The following is a 17403-nucleotide window of genomic DNA, read 5'->3' as shown; positions in this document are numbered from 1 at the left end:
AAAAAAATTATATATGAAAATTTAGAAAGAAAGAAAGAAATAATATGCAAAGGAAAAAAAAATCATATAAAATTTTAAAATTTATTTTATTATAAAAATAAAAAATGATTAAATATTCTCTATCATTTTCTTATTATTTTTAGATAATCCAAATGAAAAATTAAATATTTTATCTTCGTCGAATTTAATACAAAAACATAATTTATCAAATTAAAATTAAAATATATATGTATATATGAAAAAAAATTGTCATTTTTATTATAGAATTATGAAACTTGTTTTTCTCTTAATAAAATTTAAAATTAGAATAAAAATAAAAATAAATACAGAAAAAAAACACAATAAATGATATTTTGAAAATATTTTTTATTTTAAATAATAAAATTAAATAATAAATTATATTATCATTATATAAAATAATGGTAAGAGTTAAACCTAAAATTTAGATTTAAAATTTGAATATTAATAATTACAATAAATATGGAACCACGGACCATAAATATTCTAACAAATTAAATATAATATTTTAAATACTTTGAATTTTAAAAGTTTTATTCAAATCACAATTTTGATTTTTAATCCTATGCAAGAATTATAAAAGATTGGTCCCTTTCCAATAATGATCACGTGTAGCTCAACCCATCCGGTAATTTTCCCTTACTGCTGTAATCAATCTCTACTAATTAACAACTGCACTCAAAGATTTGATTTTAAGATATTTGATGGCTTCTTGTAAATTGTAATATATTTATATATAAAAAAAGCTCTGAAATCACGCCCCGCCAGCACTGATGGCACTATGGCAGTCTCCAGCAAACAAAACGACGGACTTACGGTAGTCCTACACTGCAAAGTTAACCTTTACTGTGGTAAAAAGGGACTGGAGGGAAGGGTAGTTTAGTCATTGCAATTGTACCAGCCCTGTCACGCGGCACGCCTATAAAGGCCAAGGTGACCCCTTCACCGTTTTCTGCAACTGAGAGCCATGGCTTCTTCTTCCACCATCTCCTCGTCTTTTGTTTTCTTTGCGGTGTTCCTTTTCCTCTGCACCCTCTCCCATGCTACGAACCCGGGGCTCATTTTAACCGTCGTCAACAACTGTCCCTTTACCATCTGGCCAGCCATCCAGCCAAACGCCGGCCACGACGTCCTGGAGCGTGGCGGCTTCGCCCTCCACACCCTTACCCACCGCTCCTTCGCCGCCCCTTCTCACCACTGGTCCGGCCGGATCTGGGCTCGCACCGGATGCACCTACATCAACGGCAAGTTCTCCTGCGTCACCGGCGACTGCGGCGGCCGCCTCGAATGCAGCGGCTCCGGTGGAGCCGCTCCCGCCACTCTGGCCCAGTTCACCCTCCATCACGGCCAGAACGACTTCTCATCCTACGCCGTCAGCCTTGTCGATGGATTCAACCTTCCGATGACGGTGACCCCACACGAAGGGAAGGGGTTGTGCCCAGTGGTGGGTTGCAGGGCCAATCTACTGGAGACGTGTCCGGGGAAGCTGCAAATGTGGTCCCCACCTGAACATGGGAAGGTGGTGGCCTGCAAGAGCGGGTGTGAGGCGTTTGGTACCGATGAGCTGTGTTGCAGGAACCACTACAACAGTCCTCAGACATGCAGAGCTTCCAGCTTCTCGGAGTTCTTCAAGCATGCTTGTCCAGCCACGTTTACCTATGCCCACGATAGCCCCTCTCTCATGCACGAGTGTTCTTCACCGCGCGAGCTCAAGGTCATCTTCTGCCACTAAAGCCATGTTTGTCTAGCCTGCTTCCTTCCGGAGAAGAGAAGGAGAAAAAAATATTATATATGTATTAGTGTGCATCCCTTTGCCGTTTTGTTTTCATGAGTCTTTCAGAGAATGTATTAAGGTTTCGCCGGTTTTGGGCTTTATTACGTGAATCATATTATGCGCAGTGGTAAAGGTCTCTCCTTTTCGGACTTGTAGTGTAGTGCAGTATGTTAATGCACCTCCTTTATTTTCTTTTCATGATGGCCCTTTCTTTTCTTTTCTTTTCTTTTCCTTTTCCCTTATGAAAGGCGGTGACAAACTTACGTAGGATTTTTAAATAGTTGATGGATAGGTTGAGAGATCGACATGCCTTTTTTTAAATCGAAAGAAAGGAAAATCACAGATGGACAGGATGAGGATTAGTGTCATGTTGTCACATATATTACTTTAATCTTAAAAAGCGAAGGCCAAGGGGAAAAGGCTACTCCCACGTGACTTTTACCATCAATTTTTTACCCCCTACATTTCCCACAGCATACTAAATAAAATTTACTAATGTTTGAGATTCATTTTTTAAATTTATTTATATGTCTAAGATCAATTTAATTTATATGTCAATCCGCTTTGATTTCACTCAGAGATTTTGGATAAGCAAGGAAAATGGTGGAGCCAGAGGCCTATTTGCGAGGAAATGATTTTCAGGTATTTCAAGTCAACTTGTGTCATGAATTATGGAGAAGCTTCAAGAGGGTGCGCACTTCGCTCACTCAAACTCGAACGTTTAGACTTTAGACGACTCCTATCAGAGTCGGACAGCCGGAGCAGATTGCTGTGAGGTAAAAGGGCATCTTTTCCTTATCCTTTTCTCCATAATACTCTTTCTTTTATTATTACGACCTGCCTTGAAATTGGTGTCACGTGTCCTTTCTTTTCTTTTCTTCTCTATCTCTTTTTTCCCTTCTTTGATTTGAATATTATATTAAATGTATACATTTTTGTTTTAACTTTTTTCATAAAAGTGTCAAACGGTCGTCTGTCTCTCCGACACGCGTAAGTAAAAGCTTAGAGAATCTTACAGATGTTTTAATTCTACGTATCGGTCTATTACAGGTCCAAAGGCGCTGCAAGCCAACACCGTTAAAGAGTTCAAGTATTCAAATTTATAAACAATCAACATCCCAATCTTTAATCCAAAGTATTCAACATAACTTTAATCCAATCTCATTTCTTTAAACTTGAGTTGGGATAGGATTGCATGATTTAAAATCAACTCTTAGGTGATATTTGTTTTTTTAACTTTTTATAGGTAATTTATTTTTTCTCTTTTTTATGACTTATTTTGATAGGCCTAAGAGTTAATATTTAACCCTTTATTAAAAATAAGAAATATCATTCTAAAAATCCAAACACCGTTGCAGGTTCGTGGCATATCTGAGAGTGTGGGGTCATGGTAACTTTTTCCCTAATTTCCTTTTTTTTTTTTTGGTTGGGAAAAACTTCCAGAATTGCGCGAGCCGAACTAATAAATGCAGAGCACTGTCGGCTTATATAAAAGATTCTCTCTTCGCTTTCACATTAGCTTTTCGTTGCTTTCTCATCTCTTATGGCTTCAGCTTCAACGAATCAAGCAAGCCTTCTCCTCCAAAAACAGCTCAAAGGTAACGATCCAATTTTAAATCTCTTCGTTAAGAACACCGTTTTGGAGCGGATTCGAAACTTCTTTTTTTTTTATTCATTTGCAGATCTTTGTAAAAACCCCGTTGATGGCTTCTCCGCCGGTTTGGTCGACGAGAGCAATATCTTTGAATGGAGTGTCACCATTATTGGACCTCCCGATACTCTGTAGTACGTGTTCCAATCTCTTTTTTTGCTTTGAATGTTGTGTACTTTGTTATGTTTTAGGTTTTACTCTGGGAAGGATTGGATCAAGGTTGAGATTGTGCCTTTTAGTTTTGATTTTCTTTCTAAAGTTTTGGTTAAATTGGATTCTTGGTAATTTCTAAAAATTGCAGCCTTTTCTTGATCGAATTTGGTCATTTTAGGGTTTTACCATAACTACTTATTTCAAAATACAGAGGATCTTCATGTAGGTCCTTTTTCGGTTGCAAATGGGTTGGGGTCAAAATAAATGTTGTGAGATTCTAGGAATACATAGTTCTGTTTGGTAATTGGAACCTTGGAATTGGATGCCCCAATTCAAATTCCAGTGGTTTCTTGCTTCTTATACCAGTGGATTTGGAATCAAATTCAACTCCCTTACACCACCCCTATTCCCAAGAAGCACTCTTGCAACAAAAGCATGATATTGAATTCCAGAATCGGAACTTCATCTCACTTCAATTCTGTGTATGTGTAGCTGAACAAAATTTAAGCTCTAGTTCGTGATTTTAAGGTTCTTGAGACATTGTCCAGTGGGTGGGTTATCACTGGTTCTTGAAAATCCATGATTCTCATCAATGCTTGTTTGATGGTTAGATAATATATTTTCGTTGTATCAACTTGATCTAATCTTAATATGTACTTTCTATAAGGTATTGTTAGTGTGAATGTGGTTTTGTAGATATGTGTTTATTGTTTAGTATCTTTCTCTCTCAATTTAGATACACAATTAGGCTAATGACACTATTTTTTGTTTTCAATTAAGGCATAAAGCATGGATTGTTTCCCAATTGTGTTGATTATTCACTGAAATATGACTGCAGTGATGGGGGATTTTTCAATGCCATCATGAGCTTTCCACCCAATTATCCGAACAGTCCTCCAACAGTGAAGTTTACTTCAGAAGTGTGGCATCCCAATGGTTGGTTGTTTGTCCAACTGCATGTGTTTGATTTTTGACTCTTACCATTGGAGCATGGCTTGAAATCAACTTGGTTCTTGCATGAATTACAGTTTATCCAGATGGACGAGTATGCATATCAATTCTCCATCCTCCTGGTGAGGACCCAAATGGATATGAGCTTGCAAGTGAGCGCTGGATGCCAATCCATACGGTAATTCATATAGCATATCAAATTCACTTCACTTCTTTGCTTTCATGATAGAGACGTTGCCCATTAATGTAATTGAATGCAAACATGGAAGTGCCACACTAAACAAGATTCTTCTGTTTTGCAGTTGTGTGTTTATAAATCTATTCTTAAGTGAATAGTGAATAGCAGATAGCTCGAATATCAATAATATTGAGAAAGAATAAACAAATAAATCTTAATGGAAATAGGAAGTATCGCTAATCAAAGTTCCATAGAACCAGAAAGTATCATATGGAAATGTCATGATTTTTAAAACATGGGAATGATTAATATTATCACAATTATGGATATAATACTTTTTTATTTTTTTAATTTCATGAAATATATTTTCTTGGTATTATGGTAACTCAAATCCTTCATATGGTGGCAAATTTCAAATGGGTTCTCAAAAGGCTATTTTGGTTGGTGCCTCGAGCTTGCCTCAAGATAAGACTATAAATTGGCCTCAAGGCTGAAGCCTCACCTTGTTGAGGCTTATAGAGGGGGGTGGTATTCTAAAGAGGTCAGGGAGGGCTTTGGAGTTGGTTTTTGGAAGGATATAAGGAAGGAAGGTGCTCTTTTGCAAAACAGGGTGGGCTTCTCTATGGGGAATGGTAGAAGGGTGAAATTTTGGAAAGATAATTGGTATGGGAACTCCACTCTCTGTAATTCATTCCCCTCTTTGTATGCCTTTGCATCTTATAAAGAGGCTTGGATAGAGGAGATGTGGGATCATTTTGGAGGTGAAGGGGTTTGGAGTCCCAGATTCTCTAGGCCCTTTAATGACTGGGAGGTGGAGGAGGTGGAGAGATTACTTGTGATAATTCGGGGGAGGAGGCTTAATCCTCTTGCGGAAGATTGTTTGTTGTGGAAAGAGACAAAGGATGGGATTTTCTCAGTTAAATCTCTTTATAGCATTTTAGATTCAAGAAGAGGTGTTCAATTCCCTATCAACATTATATGGAATTCTTGTGTGCCTACTAAAGTGTGTTTCCTTGCTTGGGAAGCTTTTTGGGGTAAAGTGTTAACTTTGGATCAACTCAAAAAGAGGGGTCGGTGTTTAGCCAACGGATGCTTTCTTTGCTGTGAGGAAGAAGAATCTATTGATCATATTTTTATTCAGTGCTCCAAGGCTAGAGTGTTATGGGAATTATTATTTACTTTTTTTTGGTGTTTCTTGGGTCCTGCCTTATTCGGTTAGAGATACCCTTAGTGGGTGGAGTGGCTTTAATATGGGCAAGATGCGCAGAAAGGTGTGGAAGGCAACCCCTTCGTGTATCTTTTGGACGGTGTGGAAGAAAAGAAATAGGATTGCCTTTGACAATGAGGAGCTATCGATGAATAGGTTGAAAAATTCTTTTGTTTGTAATCTTTGGGTGTGGTCTAAATCAGTTGTAAATGAAGGTCCTCTCTCTTTACTCGGTTTTTTTTATTGGCTAGGTGCTAGGTGAGGGCTGGTATTGTATTTCTACTTCTTTTTGTGCCCTAGGGCGTCTTTTGTATACTCCCTGTAGGCTTTTGGGCTTGCTTTATGGGGCTCCTTGCTAATATATGCTCTTTGTGTGTTTGCCAATAAAAAAAAAAAAAAAAATAGCCTCGAGGTTACAACCTTCAGGTTGTTGTGGCTTAGGCTTCAAACATTCAATGGATTTAGGACTTTGTGGGCTTTTTGTAATATATTAATAAAATGTTGCATTTAGTTTAAAAAAACTATTATACATGTTTATATTTTTGGTAAAAAAAATATTATTAATTTTTAGTTGTAAAAAATATAAAGAAAAATAAGATAATTGAAAAATGCATAAAAATTCCATTATCAAACAATTTATTTTTAATGAGTCGATAAAATCAAGAAAATAATAAATAGATGTATTATTATACTTAAGCTTATCATATGTTCCTTTCATCCTTTGTTCACAATTTTTGAGATTCAAGTGAAAGCTTAAAATTTATATATATATATATATGTTAAATAGAGGAACCTTCCATGGTTGAGCCCCTCAAACTAAACAAAGGGACTTAAACTTCAGGGTTTTGATTGCACCCACTACAACAACATTAGGTAATCCAAAGCATTGAACCAACAACAAGAATCAAGCTTAGGACTTTGCGCCCCTACTATACATCCTAGCATTCCTTCTAACCAACTGGACATCTTAATGGACTCGAATTAATAACATCAGGCTCTAAATAAAATTACTGAACATTAGTATTAAATAAGTTGTGATAAGAAAGTATATCATAAGCTATGGAACATTTTGTTTATTGTTCACTTTTAAAACTCATTGTAAATGGTAAACGTTTTGAGGAATAAAAAGGCAAAAATAGAAGAGAAAAAAATTGCAACTTATATTACTTGAATAAAGTATGTACATAATTGCAACTTATATTACTATAATTTTTTAAAAATGATATAATTAGTCATTATATGATTCTTCCATAAAAATATATATATATATATTTTAAAAAAAATTGTAATTAGATGAAATGATATTACCATACAAAAATAAATCTCTAATTTTTTGAAAACAAAATAAAGATGATAGAAGGCAACTTATTTAAGGAAAAGACAAATCAATATTCATTCAGGTGATGTTAATGTCCTCACATCTGTTCAAATATCATTCCTTGAAGTTGAAATTAGGGTTTGTGTTGAAAAATTTCTTATCTAAACACAATTTATTATATCTAAAAACATAAAAAAATAGCAAATCTTTATTATTATGTGTATCGATTAGGGCTAGAAAAGGGAAAAGAGCAACATGACATCAAGTCCCCATGAACTTGATTGGCTGTAATTAAGTTTTAACTATAAATTCTTTAATAACAAACGACAAAACATCATATCAGTCCTACAAATAGAGTAACAAAGCATATACCACTCATCTCATTGGAATAAATAAATTGAAATGAATAAGAAGAAACACATCATGTTGTGTGAAGGTTTTTAGCTGAGTGGCATGTTGTAAGGATGTGAGTATAATCCATTCAATAAAGTAACCTTCTTATCTGTAGGGGGTGATAACTTGTTATCTAAGTGATGTCTTTATAGTTGACTTTTAAGGTTGTCAATTCATGACAAGTTTCAATGCCCTGCATGACAATCGCCTCAATTTGATTGGTGGGCATTCCTATGGGCAAAAGAGCTGAATTTTGAAAATCCTTGGGAGTGGATGCGTTTGCTCCATGGGCCTAAGAAGAAAAGATTGAAATTTGGGGCTTTTTTTTTTATAGCCAAATGAGCATTAGTATTGAAAGCGCCTAAAAGGAGATGCACCAAAGCACATACAATATATACAATAAATGTCCAATCTAAGCGAGAAGAGGACAAACAAAAAGGCACCCTCTCCTTACTTGAAGCACAACCCATCTACAAGATCTATTAGACATTGAATGGTACTTTATGTATGCCCTAACCCAATTCACAAAAGCATACATATAATTAGATTTGATTGTTTGGTCTAACTACTCAATATCATTAAAAATGACCTCCTATTCGTTTCCCTCCAAACAATTCAAAACAAACATATTTAGGGCTTTTCTCTGCTTTTTCCCTACAAAAAGGCCATGCCATCCCAAAAGATTCCCTTCCATAAAAGAGTGCATCACCCAAACCACTCCAAAGAGAGAAAATATTAAGTACCACAATATTCTAGCTTTTGAACAATGAAGTAGAAGGTGGTTCATTGTTTCTTTCTTAGCTTTGCACAAAAAAACACCTATTCAACAAAACCTATCCCCTCCTTTTGAGTTAATCAAGATTAGAAGCTTGCCCCAAAGTGCTTCCAAGCATAAAAACCTACCTTCGTAGGTGCCCACATACCCTACAATACGCTTGCCGGGAAGGGCTTTTTGACTTCCCTAAGTAAAGATTTATAGAAAGATCTAATTGAGAAATTTACATACTTGGTTTCATTCCAACTCAATTTGGGCCATTGTTATTGTCAAAAGTTTTAATTTGTTTTGTTGTAATTGTATTTCCTAGGCATCCAAACAAGTTTGAATTCATTAAGGCTATTTTTGGAAAACAATAATTTTTTTTTTCCTTTTAAATAGTAGTTTAGATTTTATAAGAGACCCTGCATTCAATATTCAATGGGTTTTAAGTTCTTTTAGTCTTACAGTATATACTTTATAAGTTTTGCATCTGGGGTTAAATTTTTTTGCAAAAATAAGAGCTTAGTTAACTTTCATTCAACTCTTACTAAAAGGGGAAAAAAAGAAAGAAAGAAAGAAAGAAAGAGATTTTGAAGAATAAATAGAGGAGTTGTTTGCTAAGTAGTGGTTAGACATATATAATGATCATCATAGGCCCATCAGAAAAAAATTATCATCCTATGACTGATAAATAAAGAAAATAAACCATTGCAATTGGTGGATGAAGAAGAAGAAGAAGAATGGGTGGACAACAATACTAATGGGGAAGATGATAGAACAATTAGACATGATGATGATTATTTGGAGGATCTTACTAATGATAGTGACGATGGTGCCAAAGACACTTTTTGATGAAGCTATGAGAGAGACTTGAACTATTAAAAATGACAAACAATCAATTTTCTGATCATAATTTATAGTTTGCTTGTTGTTATATTTTTATGTGATTTTGTGTGTGTGTGTGTGTACATAAGTTGAAGCTTATGCCTTGTTTGCCTCGAGGTTAACGCTTTGCCTCATTTGAGGAAAATGCCTCAAGATTACCTTTAGCCTTTTAGAACATTATTTATTGCTTAGAATGGCCCTTCTAATGAAAATTGTCAGATGGTAAAATACAACATCCCTATATAAGATTGCATATAACAACAAAATATCCCTCACATTTTTATTTTTTTTTTATAGATAAAAAAATGTATATAAAGAAAAGAGGAAGCACCAAAAGCAGTGCCCTCAGAGTATACATGGAGTATACAAAGGAAGCCCAAAGGCTCACATTTTTTTTTATGAGCAAATAAAGATAATGGATTAAAAACGGCTAGCAAAAGGGGGTGCAACCCATGTACATACGATAAAATAGCTCATACATTCGAAATGTGTATAAAAGCCTCCAGTTAATTAGCAAGCCCAACAAATGTCATTTTTACTCCTAATGAATCCCCTTGAATTTTCCCTTCATATTCATTCCTTAATAAGTCTTCTTCCTCACTAGATGTAACACCAACATGCTCTGACTTTTTTTAGTAAGTTTTGTTTAAGGTACAAGGAACGTATCTTCTTTGTTGATATTTATACATTTGTGATTAATAATTTTGTAAAAGAAGTTGCATGATAATAATTTTGTTTATCCCCTATCAATGGCCCTCTTGTAGTTGCATTTTTTAATGTACTATCTTTTAGAGTTCTGTTCTGACATGCCATTAAATACAATATTCCTGTTGTCTTCTACATCATTTGAAGTCAAAAGCTCTTTTCTAGAATGGAGCAATTGAAAAAATAGTTTTATCTCATAAATGATAGTGAAAATTTGAAATTATATATCACCTTACAAAATCTTGACATAATACTTAGCATTGTCTAACTATGATGCCTTAAACACCTGATTGTCAAGGCAGTACAAGGCTTCTTTATATTCATAGCATTTGCATCTAAAGAACATGGCTATCAAGTCTATTTGTTGCTCAATAATTGATGAGGTTTGCACTTTTTTCTCCTGCAAGTGATTGTGAAAAATTAAAATATAATAATGACCTAGTTATTTAACTCGGATGCCTAGAACTTTCAGGAAGAAAATCCAAGGCTTCTTAAAGTTGATATCATTTTGTAAAGAACTTAACTGGTACAATGAAATATCATGAATGAATGATGGTTGCATTTGTGCCACAGCGACTACATCTACTACTTACTATTTTTTCTCTCTCTTTCTATTATTTTTTCTTCTATTCTTTTCACACACACACGCACACATGTATATATTGGGTGGGAAGGGGTGTTAACTCCTATCCTTGGCTAGCCTGTAAAACAAGTTACACTTGCCTATTTGTTCATTTAACTTAGGATTTATCACACATGTCATAACAGATGGTTGTGTTATTGCCCCTATTGGTTTTTTGTATATGTATACGTCGTGTCTACCTTTTTATTAATACAATACCTGTTTACTTATCAAAAAAAAAAAAAAAAAAAGAGTATGTGTTATAACAGACGGAATGTAACTGAACCAAAAGACTTACGGGTATCAATAGCATTGTCATTGGAGGGAAGAAGGGAGTTTCCTGTTGCAAATATTATAGAGTTTAAGGTCATCGTGTGTTGACAATTATTTTCCCTATCTAGCGACCATATTAATGCACTTACAACTATTGCATTGATGTTATGTCACAGGTTGAAAGTATAGTTTTGAGTATCATATCGATGCTTTCCAGCCCTAATGATGAATCACCTGCAAACATTGAAGCTGCAGTAAGTGACACTTAGTTGTATGCCACCACAATTCTCCTTTGGCAACTTCTCTTTATTTATGGTGTTTGTAATTTACTTTTCTACGTTGACAATAGGCTGAACTTGTTAATTACAAGCTATGCTGCTTACATGCTTTGTGTATGTGCATACCCAAATGCTGTCAATGTCATGATACCTGTGAACTACATTAAGGCGTAGGTAATATTTTCAGAATTTGTGTTTGAAACTTTTTGTGGTATTTATTTATGATAATTTATTTCATAAATTTTGGATTTAGATGTGTATGGTAAATAAATGTGGTGTCAGAAGAATCTGTTTGGCCAGCTAGAACTAAGGTCTGCTGCAGAGCTCAGGTTTGGTATAGATACAGTGAGTCCACAGTGGTCTCCATTTCCTGCAGCTCTGAAAATGGCTCTGGGATGGTGTCAGCATAAGAAATTTCGATGATCCATGTAAAAAGGAACTTGAGAGGGGAAGTTGATAAAGTTGCAGTGGGAGAGACTGCATGTTTTTGTGCTAACAGAAGGTTAACTCGGTAACTTGCTTTTGGTTGGTTAGGGAGGTTCAAGTTATTCCTTAATTCTTGGGATTTTTCTAGTGATTCATGGGGAATGGCTGGGGAGTTGTTCGAGTACTTGGTGATTAGTTTATTTGAAGAGCGGATGAGTTGCCAATATTAACCTTGAATTCTGTGCATGGGCATGCCATCAAGCTCTTGGATGTCCCTTCTTTGATTGATGATTTCAGGTGTAGAGACCTTGGAGGTCTAAGCTAAAAAAAAAGGGAAATGTGGTCTATGATAAAAAAGGGAAAATGTTCCCATGGTTTCCCCTTTTTTTCATGCTTTTGCTCTTTAGAGCTTTGTTAAGGGAGAAGGAATGGAGTTGTAGCTTGAGAAAATGAAAACTTTAGTTCCTAGGTCTTACTCCTTGGTTTCAAACTGCCTCTTTCAGTGTTGCACTTGGACATGGGTCCTTGTTCAGATCTCTTTGTGGAAAGTATGCATTGATAATAGCTTCTTTCCTCACCATGTGCTTAACTGGAAATGCTTCATTGCTGATGGTTTGATCCTAAGCAGTTCTCTTGCTGTCTACGGAATTATTTTTAGGTGGTTCTTGTCCCAAGGTCTTCTCAGAAACTTTTTTGTCCCAGGTTGGTCTTGTCTGGCAAAGCTTGTCATGATTTTTCCACATTAGGGTGCAGTATCACTTTGGATAACTATTGGGAGCAAAATTTTATTTGAAATTACTCTTGAGGTTTTACTTTAACAAATGCTTTCAAAGTAACGTCATAGTAATACCTCCTTAAGATCCTCCTCCAACCTGAATACTTGTTTTCTGGAACTAAGAACTCTTCAAAGCTGGTTCTTTTATAATGACTTGAAAATTTCTGAAGAGCTGAAGAGTTTTCTTCAAATCTATCACTTGACTCGACAACTTTTGACATTCAACCTCAAACATATAATTGTTGAACCTTTTGACCAAGTCCATGATGTTCTTGCTGTTAAGTTCTCTTAGGTTGAAGGGAATGTCGATCCCTTTAATTTGTTGAGCTGAATACTTATTGATGTAGGACAACCCTAGGATGGTTGTCTACACTCAAGGGTAGGTGGGCTAGGGTTTTATTTTTAGGGTGTAAGGACAGGAACAAGGAATAAACTTTATGGTAGAGAAAATTATAAGATAAGAAATAGAGAGAAAGAAGAAATAATGAAGAAAAGATGGAAAACCTTAGAGTCTCACTAAGGCCTTCTAGGAGTCTCACCTAGAAGAAAATCAATGGAGTCTCACCATTGAGGGTTGCAACCTTGCAATGAAAGAAAGTATAATATTATTCATCAAAATTCATTCCTTTGATTTACATTGATTAGCCTATTTATAGGCTTCTCTAAGAAATCCAAAGTCTACTAGGACTCTAATAACTTATTCTACTAGGACTCTAATAACATATCATGACTCAAATTCTAATTATATTATAACTCAACTAGCTAATCCTAATTAGACTCCAACAAATATTAATCCTAATTTAATTCCAAGTAATAATAATCTTACTTTAATTACAACTAATACTAATTCCCTTTCTTGATATATATCTTGAATATTCATCCTCATCACTTATACTGGGAGATAAGAAGTGTGTAACTTTTTGAAGCAACGAATGCAGTTTTGGGCCAGATGATGGAATCAAACTAGCGAATATCTCTGTTGCTAGATGGAGGATATGCTATAAATGATAGAAAATCATATTCATGCCTAATGGCAATTAATTGATTGCAATGCATCAGGCGGTCCATCAAATCTCCTATTCCATTGCGTAAGTTGAACTTTCACATAGAGAAATACTAGGTGCCCTATCCATAACATTTTGTCAGTAAAAGAACTGAAGATAATCCCCTGGATGACCATTTGTACCACCTATGGTATTTCTTCCTTCCAAGCATCTGTTCAGGCACTAAGCTGTTTCACCTTTTTAGTTAGTGGTGTTCTCCGGTTCCAAGTCTGATTTCTGCTATGCATGGTGATTACCATGCTGACCTCCTAAGCAATATTCCTATTCAGCTCTACTTGTACTTGCTTCAACACCCATTTTCTCTTCATTGGTTCCCATTGTCCTTAGTTTTGGTAGTCCTAGAACTTGGGATCCTGTTGCCTCATCCCTTGCTAATCTCCTAGGAACTCATTTTCCCTACAAATATGTTTGTTTGTTTGTTCTTGCCATTACTCTCACCTATCATGCATGCTCATCCTTTGTCAGTTCTGCTATGAAGAGATTCACACTTTTATTTGGCTCACTAGAGCTTGAGCCTGTTGCAGCATACAGATCCACCTGGTCTTCCTTCCAGTCTTACCTGAAAATAGCATCAGGGTGCTGGCCAGGGAAACTCTATTATTCTTCATATTTCTATATGCTACATTCTGGTTGTTTTAGTTGATTTCATTAAATGGAAAAATAATTCATGTTTTTCTGCTAGCTTCCTGGTTTTTCTCTTATCTTTAAATTCTGGAATCACTTATGTACATATGACATCATGGGCATGATAGGTGACTAGATTGTTGAACTGACTGGGATTGTTAATTGACTCTTTTACTGGGCCGATGAATGTCTGAGGTTATGATTTATGTGGTTTTTGAATGATTCTTGAAATTGAGAATATAACCCCTTTGAGGTCATGAGTTCCTTTATATGGGTTGTGAATGACTAGCGCTTCAAATTGAGACTTCAGACTAACATATTGGTAAAATGGTGTTGATTGACTGGTATGTCTCAATTAGTGGTGAATCTTCCATTCATAACCATAGGGTTGGTGCAGAAACCTCTTAATTCTACTGTCCATCCAGTCCTTGATACTTCTTTTGATGTTTTAAAAGCTTACACTATCTCTCTAATTGCCAACCAGTCAACTGAGTACTCTTTTAATGTTAGGACATCTTCTACCGGCTGGGTAAGATTTATCCCTGCATATGGCTTTGTTCATGTTGCCTTTTATATGTGGAGACTAGACTCTGCATTTATAATCTTACGGATGAATTGTAAATCTTTTTCAGAGATATTGGAAGTGCACAAGGGGTTGCAAATTGTGCTTCCAAGAATGCTGGCTTCAAAAGCAGGAAGCGGCATATCCTTGCAACGTGATCGATGAAGCTCATTTTATTCTTTTTTCCATTGCATCTTTGTACTTCTGTGTTTTAGAGTTTTTATTCCTCAAATTTGTTTTGGTATTTCAAATGCTATCAGAAGCTTGCTTTTATTTTAGCTTTGTGATAGATAGTTTGAACTATTTACCACTTTTTTTTTAAATTGTAATGGATGGTTGGAATCTTTTTCAACCCATCTTCTCATAATGCTTAGCAATATGCTTCATCCATGCACTCTTGTGTTTCCTTACCTACTTTTGATTCTTCATCTCATAATGCTTAGTAATATGCTTCATCTATGCACTTGTGTTTCCTTACCTACGTTTGATTCTTCTTATTCACTTATTTTCCAATCCCTAGTTTCTTCCAATTATTCCATTGACAGCTATGGTCCTTTAGGTCAATGGAATGTGGTTTATGGTCCTTTAGTAATATACTCCGGTACAAACATTAAATGCACATCTTCTTCAAGTTGAGAGCAAAGGCTGTTATTTTAGACACGCTGAAGTATTAGGATGTATCGACGTGCCCCATGACCATTTCTCATTTTAGTATTTGGGAAAAAGGGTTGTCCTTGTTTTGAATGGCTGTTCGAATATTTAATCAGAATGATTCTGCAGTCCTGGTCAATTTTTTTGTCCATCTAGACACCCAGAATTCACCGCATTTAGCGATCTTTTGTACAAGTGTTTAAAAATCTGAATTGCCCTTTACATTATACTTTTGATCTTCTGAATCCTTATTTATCTGTGTGAACTTCTTGGCCAGCAGGCATATTTATCATATACTGGCTTTTAGCTGTATCATGTTTAATATTTGTATTATTTTTTTTTTCCTTTCATGGAATATAAAGAAATTTGGATCAATGAAGCTTTTTTTTCTTACCTGTATTGGCGTCTCTATATAATTGCAGAAGGAATGGAGAGATAGGAGGGATGAATTCAAGAAAAAGGTGAGCAGATGTGTGAGACGGTCACAAGAAATGTTTTAAACTGCAGGCACAGCTTCTTACTTTGTTGGGTTCACCGGAAATTGTATCGGTTGTAGAATTTCCATATCATAAAAGGTCTTGCGTCCATCTATTTATTTAGTTCTTAATTCTCTGCGTGGCTGAGTACTTATTGCAAACTCGAACATCTCTGTATTCAAATGGGTTTGTTAATATTGGGTGTGAGTCCATAATGTCAAGTTCTGATAATGAACTTTTTGCTTTTTGCGAAGCCCTCTCTTTTGCATTAATCTGAATTTAAATTCAGAAAAGTTTAGACTTGATATAAAAAACCCAATGCCATTTCACTCGATCGTGTGCAGAAATGAAAACTACTCATTCTTATTGAATATTGAAGACACCAGTTTGTTTCCATACCAAGGATTTCAGGGCTTCAAGCATATCTGCTTCATTTTATTACTAATACAGTGCAAATGCCCTGTATATCTCGTCCAATCACCAGAGACGAAACAAACAAAGGAAAGCAGAGGCGGAAGGGGTTCACTCATTTATCAATCTTGGTGATATTGCTTAGGTGGGCTCACATGGCTTCCCATTCTCACCACAATGCCATCTATGTCGCGAACGTATCCAACCTTCTGCCCCCACTCTTTTTCCTCTGGCTCGCTCACTGACATTGCTCCATTCTCCACCGCCCTCTGAACCCATTGTCCAATCAACAACTCAGTTACATTCACAAATCACATCATATTCCAAACATCAAAGGGCAAATTTACACTATTTATCTAAGTTACGTATTTTCATGGATCATTGTAATTTCGTCAATATAAAAAAATTCCTAATTCATGAATATAATTCTTCCTTTTTGAATGAAGATAACAGTTTCCTATTAAAGCAAGTGAATATTTATATACCTTGTAGGCAGCGTCAACGTCCACATAAGCGAAGCAAAGCTCAACCGGGGGTCGCTCCCGGCCGGACCATGGGTCCTGCACTGCGCCCGTGATGCGGTCCGTCTCTCGTTGGTGCACCGGCGTGAATGCTATGGTTGTCTTTCCGCTCTCCAGCTCCCCCCATCTACCAATCAAACAATCAACCATTATTCCCCATATTCAGGGTCTACTTTTTTTTTAACTCTTTTTACATCTACCTGTGGGATTCGTCCAAGCGACGAACGTTGCAGCCGAAGGCTTTTGCGTAGAAAGCAGTGGATTTGGCTACGTCCTTCACGTACAAAACCACGTAGGCAAAAGCTGGACTAGGGTTGGAGGCCATTTTTGTCCTCAAAACTCACTGATTGGAGATGGTGTTTTGATGGAAAGTTTCAGATCGCCGTTACGAAAAGGATGCAGCTAAACTTCCTCGGTATCTTTTGAAGAGGTTCGCTCCTTCTACGCGTGTGCGTTTTCATGTTTGGAAGTTACACGTGCCACTCATGCATGTTATAAGCAGGTTTGCTGTCACGTGGCGTCTAAACTTGGTTGAATTTGTCGGCTCCCATGTCTCCCTCTTCGTATTCATTTTCATTCACGCTTCAACGAAAATGTGGATCTAAATGGCATGATTTTGATTCATTTATGAGAGACAAGATCAGTAGAGGGGAGAACAGATTTTGAGAAAACAAAACTTTCAATAACGTTATTACAACTAATAGAATGTCTAAATATGAAAAGCAATTGT

The 17403-nt window shown here is 36.0% G+C and overlaps 3 protein-coding genes across 11 annotated transcripts; 2 read left to right on the top strand and 1 right to left on the bottom strand.

Moving 5' to 3' along the window:
• Positions 1-633: 633 nt before the first annotated feature.
• Positions 634-1990, top strand: LOC100253492 (osmotin-like protein). Its single transcript, XM_002281157.5, has one exon. It carries the CDS (start codon positions 986-988, stop codon positions 1748-1750), a length of 765 nt encoding a protein of 254 aa, XP_002281193.1. The 5' UTR covers positions 634-985; the 3' UTR covers positions 1751-1990.
• A 382-nt stretch (positions 1991-2372) lies between these two features.
• LOC100255351 (ubiquitin-conjugating enzyme E2 7) lies at positions 2373-15994 on the top strand. Of its 9 annotated transcripts, none has more exons than XM_010652740.3 (8): positions 2376-2568; positions 2843-3390; positions 3475-3577; positions 4435-4532; positions 4625-4725; positions 11062-11139; positions 11235-11337; positions 15688-15888. In XM_010652740.3, exons 2-7 carry the CDS (start codon positions 3336-3338, stop codon positions 11328-11330), a joined length of 531 nt encoding a protein of 176 aa, XP_010651042.1. In that variant the 5' UTR covers positions 2376-2568; positions 2843-3335; the 3' UTR covers positions 11331-11337; positions 15688-15888. The 9 variants fall into 9 exon arrangements, with proteins under 9 accessions (XP_010651041.1, XP_059593438.1, XP_010651042.1 ...); XM_010652741.3 differs by lacking the exon at positions 15688-15888 and adding an exon at positions 14685-14892; XM_010652742.3 differs by lacking the exon at positions 15688-15888 and adding an exon at positions 12013-12023.
• Positions 15995-16080: 86 nt separating this feature from the next.
• On the bottom strand, positions 16081-17112 carry LOC100250180 (uncharacterized). The gene is made up of 3 exons (XM_002284102.4): positions 16874-17112; positions 16638-16800; positions 16081-16421 (listed from the first exon to the last, which is right to left on the bottom strand). Exons 1-3 carry the CDS (start codon positions 16996-16998, stop codon positions 16275-16277), a joined length of 435 nt encoding a protein of 144 aa, XP_002284138.1. The 5' UTR covers positions 16999-17112; the 3' UTR covers positions 16081-16274.
• Positions 17113-17403: the final 291 nt, after the last annotated feature.

Source organism: Vitis vinifera, chromosome 6 (assembly GCF_030704535.1).
Source record: "Vitis vinifera cultivar Pinot Noir 40024 chromosome 6, ASM3070453v1".
Taxonomy (NCBI): domain Eukaryota; kingdom Viridiplantae; phylum Streptophyta; class Magnoliopsida; order Vitales; family Vitaceae; genus Vitis; species Vitis vinifera.
This window is presented reverse-complemented; position numbering and strand designations above follow the sequence as displayed.

Bases quoted from the DNA above. Each gene is read 5' to 3' on its own strand.
- LOC100253492 (XM_002281157.5), top strand. From the start codon at position 986: ATGGCTTCTTCTTCCACCATCTCCTCGTCTTTTGTTTTCTTTGCGGTG.
- LOC100255351 (XM_010652739.3), top strand. From the start codon at position 3,336: ATGGCTTCAGCTTCAACGAATCAAGCAAGCCTTCTCCTCCAAAAACAG. The intron at 3,391-3,474 runs GTAACGATCCAA...ATTCATTTGCAG, and splicing joins CCTCCAAAAACAGCTCAAAG to ATCTTTGTAAAAACCCCGTT. The intron at 4,533-4,624 runs GTTGGTTGTTTG...CATGAATTACAG, and splicing joins AGAAGTGTGGCATCCCAATG to TTTATCCAGATGGACGAGTA.
- LOC100250180 (XM_002284102.4), bottom strand. From the start codon at position 16,998: ATGGCCTCCAACCCTAGTCCAGCTTTTGCCTACGTGGTTTTGTACGTG. The intron at 16,801-16,873 runs GTAGATGTAAAA...TTTGATTGGTAG, and splicing joins CGCTTGGACGAATCCCACAG to ATGGGGGGAGCTGGAGAGCG. The intron at 16,422-16,637 runs GTATATAAATAT...CAATGGGTTCAG, and splicing joins ACGTTGACGCTGCCTACAAG to AGGGCGGTGGAGAATGGAGC.